Source organism: Hylaeus volcanicus, chromosome 7, assembly GCF_026283585.1.
Source record: "Hylaeus volcanicus isolate JK05 chromosome 7, UHH_iyHylVolc1.0_haploid, whole genome shotgun sequence".
In the NCBI taxonomy this organism is placed as follows: domain Eukaryota; kingdom Metazoa; phylum Arthropoda; class Insecta; order Hymenoptera; family Colletidae; genus Hylaeus; species Hylaeus volcanicus.
The window spans coordinates 12,437,245-12,443,650 of NC_071982.1; the positions used below are offsets into that span (position 1 = coordinate 12,437,245).

Genomic DNA, 6,406 nt, shown 5'->3' on the forward strand with positions numbered 1-6,406 from the left:
TCTTTACTAATTTCATTTAACAGTTCTATAGCATCAACAAACATAATATGTCAAACCCCTAAAATCTTCAAAAATGGACATTCCTTTTCCCCTTTCCTTTGTCTATCCCTTATCTCCCCTACCTTCTTCGCTAACTTCGTTCAACAGTTCTATAACCCCAAGTATCACCGACCAAACCACGTCAAATCCACAAAATCTCGGAAAAATGAGCTTAAAAAAAATGAAAAAATTCACTTAATATCCCGTTTATTCCAACCGTTTGTTATTCCACTGGCTCTAGCAGTGCTCCTCGATGCATCTTTAGCTTCCGACGCGAATCCGAGTCTGCATCACATCGTCGCGCGCTCGAAATACCGAAGACGCTTGAATCCATTACCGCGTACACGCCGGCCGGCCTTTTACAGACCGCGAGCGCCCCATACGGCGTGGCAGGGGCCCCGCGAGCAACGCCACTGTTAAACGCCCGAGGAGCATAATAAATAACGGGCTGGCCGCGGTGACAGGACAATCCTTACCTACTACGACCACGTGGCCGAAGACCTGATCGTTGGCCACGTGGGAACAGTTCCAGCGGTGATGTCTGAACTGATGCCGGCACTCGCGGAGTCCGAGCTCCGCGCCCTCGCCCACCGCAGGCATCGCGTGCGGCGCTTTTCTGCACTGCTCCCGTTGACTCTTCGCCAGGCCTGGAATACGACCGCAAACGGCTGCGCCGACCACCACTGCTCCGACCACCCTGCGAAACAGAAACGATTTTTTAACACGAAAGGGTTTTCTAGATCGGGAGGGTATCGATGAAAAGTGTGACGAAAAAGCGTTACGTTACGTGTCACGTCTATTGTTCCTACTACTTTTTGTCACGGTTGATGCCTCGTGTTCCCCAATGAAAATATCATCGTTGTTGAAAAGGTAAAGTCTGAATTAGATCGTCCTTTAACGTCTAAGAGTGTCGACTCTTCGCGAGAAAAACATACCTCCGAGTACTCTGTACTTTGACGCGATACATGCTCGCGTAGTCCATTTTCATTCGACTTCGTATCGATTTGCCGTCTAAAACTAAAAAATCTCATACCTGACTCGAGCCATTTCATCAATGAATCCTCCTCTCTGCACACCAGCACAGCGGTGCACGCAGCTTAAACGCGAAAGTGTTCGCGTTTCGCAAAACGGGAAATAAGTTTAACAATAAGTTGGAACGCTTTGAGTTAGTTGGGGGTTGACGTGGGATTTGAATTTAGGGGGGTTTCAGATTTGATATATTTACAAAGGATAGGTTAGAGATTTGATCATTTCCATAGTTTCTATATTTTGGAGAAATTCGATTCTGCATTGTTAAGTTTAAGTTGAAACTCCTTGAGTTGGTTTGAAGCCTATCAAAGAGTTAATGGGGAGGTTTTTGTAGGGGTTTCAAATTTATATAAAAAAAAAAACATATTTGATAATTTGCATAGTTTTAGTATTTTGTGGATATTTTGTTCTGCATTGAGAGAAATAATGCGTTGACGTTGAATCTTATACTATCATTATTCGATAATATTCATATTTTCTTCGCACGAATTCCTCATTACAAGACATTGAACTTTACAGAAAACGTGCTAAACACTATCACAGCAAAACTAACTCGAAACTTTCATATAATTTCTCTCAATCTCTCCTTATCTATTCTCTTAAAATATCCTCCTCTTGCACATTAATTCAGGCATAACGAATACTTTTTTTCAACGAAACGTCAAACACAAAATATCGATATATCATCGTACGATATTTAATATCTGGATTCTATGAATCGATAGCCTCGTTTGGGCCAGGAGGTTGTATCAATTTCGTATAAATTATCGACCCTCGAATGGACCCACGGGAACAGGGTACCGTTTAGCGTCTGGCTACATTGAGAGATCCAGAAACGACGACCGGTAGTGGGCCTACCTGATCGTACGACGAATTAAATCTCGATAAATTCGAACGTGTGAAAGTACCGAACGAGCGTGTCGACGAGAGGAGTCACCAGCGCGCTCGATTCGGACCGTGGCTCGTTCATTAGCATTTTAAGTTCCTTCGTTTCCTTGTCGTCATATTAACACTTTGGCGTTCGTGCCATGTACGCGAGTATTTGGGAATTGGTATGATCCACTTCGCAGACTTTCTGGAGACTCGAAACAGGATCAGTTAGTCGCCATTTTCCTCATTGATAAACGTGAACGAGGATGTAGTACGGGGGTGTTTATAATAGACGTGTAAAATTTGAAAGAAGCTGTGAACCTTGTAAAATCGAGGTATATTTGCTTGCTATCGTCTAAAAAGAAAATGTGGAGGTTTGGGAACAGAATAATTTTATATTTAAAAGAAATCTAATTAGAAAGGTAGTTTAGGATACATAGTGAAATAGACGTGTAAAATTTGAAAGAAGCTGTGAACCTTGTAAAATCGAGGTATATTTGCTTGCTATCATCTAAAAAGAAAATGTGGAGGTTTGGGAATAGAATAATTTTATATTTAAAAGAAATCTAATAGAAAGGTAGTTTAGGATACATAGTGAAATAGATGAGTAAAATTAGAGAGAGGTGTGAATCTTGTAAAGTTGAGGTACATTCCCTTGCTATCGTTTAAAGAAGAAATATCGAGGTTTAGAAATAGAACAAACTTATATGTAAGAAAAGTCTAACAAAAAGATACTTTAGGATACAACGTAAAAGAGATGAGTAAAATCAGAGAGGGGTATGAATCTTGTAAAGTTGAGGTACATTCCCTTGCTATCATTTAATTAAAAAAGAAATATCGAGGAGGTTTAGAAATTATTGAACAGAAAGTATTGAAATAAATTCTTGCAATAAATTCTTTCAGTCCCATTGAATTCTGATAATTCAATAAAAATTGTAATAATTTCTATGCTTTACTTCCACGAACACGTTGACTACCACCAAGAGTTAAATGCGTCCAATTACATTTTCACTCTTCCCATTCTGTTGGTGGTTGAGAATAAAAATAAATATTATATGTAGATAATACACTATAATTTTAAAAAAGGACCAAAGTTGTGAAGCATTCCTTTTGCACATAATCTTGACTCGCATGAAACGCGCGGACGTGAAAGTGTCGACTCGATTCCGTTGGTATGTTACACTTGAAACTATACGTCACGTTGTCCAAGGCGAGAAATTAACGATCCTTCGATTTTTTTATCCCGCGACCAATCGCCAAGTCTCTCTTTCTCCACCTGTGCTTCTCGTTGGGACAACTTTACTGCAATGAGCCGCGCAGAATCTCGCTGATTCTCCGCCGGCATACTTCGGCAATTACTGTCCAACGTGATTCATCGTGCTGCTCGAAGAATACTTCTTGAAAAATGTGAAAGCACGCGGCCTTTGATGCAACGATTGGACGTAACGTTGGCACTTTACATTTTCGCGTGCGATGATGCACAGCGGTGGGCAAAAATTGCCAGAAGTATTGCCTTGTTAACGTCGCTTTGACGGAGGAGAGGTTGCCATGTGCAAAAGGAATGCTTGACTTTATTATGTAATATTTGTCTTCATTTTCAAGTAACAGAACAAAAAATATTAACAGTATAAATACAATTGTCTGTGCGAGTATTTAATCTTTGGTGGAGGTTGTCGCGTTCGTGGAAACACGCAGTGACTTCACTGCGTGGTAGATTATAGACGACGCCTGGCTGAGGAAAGATTCCAGAGTTGCATTTTATCATATTTTTTATATCGACTTTGATTGTGTGCCAAAACATCTCCGTTATTTATCAATTCTGATCTCTTTAACTTTCTGTATAATTATTTTCATCGTTGAATTTAACTCAACAGCCCCGAGAAGATAACGTTTCCTTCTTGAGCCCTATTAATTTATTTAATTAAAGTATCGTATAATAAATATTCAGTAGCGAAAACTATGAATTTTGCATTCTGTTTTGAATGCTCTAATATCATTCTGTATATTTAAACAATGACACAACTGGTGTGCACCCAATGCACGACAGTACGTCCAATTGCTTTCAACAAACTTGCACATAAACAAATAATATACGACATAATAATATACGACAGGTAATAGTTCACGAAAAAGCGTTACGTAATTCTAGTAAGCAGATTAATATCGGGGTTACTTCTATCAAATCTCCCTGATAGACACCGTCCTCTGTAACTGACAGTCACAATTCTTGAACGTAGGGTGATCCGCTTACGAGTGAACCTAATCTAATAAAATTCAACCGTTCGTCGAACCAAAGTGTTTCACATTGTATTATATAATCCGTGATCGTACGGCGTGTTTCGTATTAAAAGTTCCCTGCCCATCAGTCATCCCGATCCTTATTTCGACATCTTCACGAGCAACCTGCGGGACGCGATCACGGCATACTAAAAACGATTACCTGCCGACAAGCTGAAACTTGATACTCCCAACCTCCTACTGGTCCATTGCGTAATTTACATCCCATAAGTCAACCTCCTCGTAGCGGTAACAGCGTTTCCAGAAACCGTGGATACACGCGAACAACTCCCACTTAGTTTTTTCATTTTATTTTTTCATTTCGGTCGGTGAGATTCTCCCCGGTCAATTTCGAATTTATTCGACGAAGAACGATGTTATAAGTACAGCAAAAAAAAAAAAAAAATTACGGGCTCCCAATAATTTTTTTTCTGCACCCGTTGGGAGTGGCCGAGATCTTCGGAGCCAGTCGAGAGTAATTAAAATATTTTTGATGGGAATTAGGCTCGAGGTTTCTATTTGTATCGTACGAGGTGATTGACATTAAATAATTTATTATAATATATTAATTTATATATCGTAATTCAGAATTGTTCATGGTGACCTGCTGAAAACAAATATTATTCTCTGGGAATAATTAATAGGTAGCCATCTCAGAGATTTCTTTTCAAAAAAGAAGCTATCGTCAAACTTTTGGAAATAATGCAATCATTATAATATTCATTTTTCGAGTTAGAACACGAACGATTATCATTAGGCTGCAGATGTTTATTCAAATTCATATTATTCTATACACAGATGAAAAACAAAAACGTGCATATAATACGTTTCGTTTTCTGAATTTTGTGTATTTTATATTTTCATTTTTACCTACGTTCTACCTGTCCCCATCAAACTATTGCACAATATTCTATTTTGCCAAGGTAGAACATTAACGATTATCATTAGACTGCAGATGTTTATTCAAATTCATATTATTCTATACAGAGATGCAGAACAAAAACGTGCATTATAGTATGTTTTATCTTCTAAATTTTTGGTAACGTGTATTTTATGTTTTCATTTTTACACATTTTATACATCCTCGTATATTTACACATATCATAAATGCATAATTAATTCGTAGGGGGGGGGGGGGGGGGCCGGGAACATTTATCTCAATTTTCCACTTTATTCCCACGTCTGTACCCGTTCGTTCGAGACGAACCACTATCATTAACCTTCCAAACTCCGAATCGAATCCACGAAGACGGCGTAATAAACCCGTGCGGCCCTCCGCGAAGCGCGCGACGTCGAGACGCATCATCCGCGAGCCGGCAACGGAAACGCGTGACGTGGAACGTCTTCACTTGGACGCGAGGCGCGATTATGTCTTCCCGTTCGCGGACCGAAAAATCACGAAACGCAAGAGGGTCCCGTTGGCTCGCTGCCGCCCATCGCGTCAACGTCTTCCTCGTTTATTAGAGAGGAGCAGCGAGAGGAACGGGCCCTCCGGGCGATTTCACTCGGCTCGTTTTCGCACGGCACGCGGCCGCCGTCCGTGGCAGCTTCTCACGTTCATCAGGACACCTTGTAGATCGTCCCACGTGGTGAGTTTCGGCCACCGAGCCCGCGCGATGCATTCCAATGCAAATAACTCTTGCCCCGGGGACGCGGCGTAATCGTCGCAATTTCATGCTTCTCAGAAATCCACCACGTCCCGAACCCCTTTCCATTTCCATCCTCGTCCTGGCGAGGTCGTATCCTTCTGGTCGCGACGTCCATCGAGCCCTCGGGCTCCTATGTCCGGGGAGACAACCACTCCTCCGCGAATGATGCCACCGTGACGGCTTTCGACGCGAGCGTGGAGCTGGATGGCGACCAGAGTCGATTTGTGTTTCTTCGATCGAGGAGGTGTGGAAGTAAGTGTGTTAGAATCTGAATGATTTTTATAGTGAGTAGCTCTGAGATCGCCCTCGAGGGCTGTAGCATGCGAATATGCAGCTACGATACGAGTTTAGCAACCCCGAGGTACCCGAGCTAGAGCCAGAGTTGTGTACAACGAAGTAACGTTCTGAAGAATGTAAATAATTGTGCTGTGATGTATGGATTCAGAGCAATATGTAATTTGTCAGTTACGCACTTAAATAAACAAAGTTAGCTCGGAAACCCTGATGATGGTCAGCCAAGACTGATTTGCAGCCTATCGATT

At 41.3% G+C, this 6,406-nt stretch overlaps 2 protein-coding genes across 14 annotated transcripts in view; one reads left to right on the forward strand and one right to left on the reverse strand.

Annotated features, from left to right (window-relative positions):
• Positions 1–6,406, forward strand: part of LOC128880024 (proteasome subunit alpha type-5-like) — a 198,024-nt gene that overhangs the window by 95,057 nt on the left and 96,561 nt on the right. The gene's annotated exons all lie outside the window — the stretch shown is intronic.
• Positions 10–6,406, reverse strand: part of LOC128880033 (protein Wnt-2b-A-like) — an 82,740-nt gene continuing 76,343 nt past the window's right edge. For both annotated transcript variants that reach the window (XM_054129671.1, XM_054129670.1), the window contains exon 2: positions 10–736. In XM_054129671.1, coding sequence (XP_053985646.1) covers positions 373–736 — 364 coding nt within the window. In that variant the 3' untranslated portion in view covers positions 10–372. The remainder of the gene's footprint in view (positions 737–6,406) is intronic.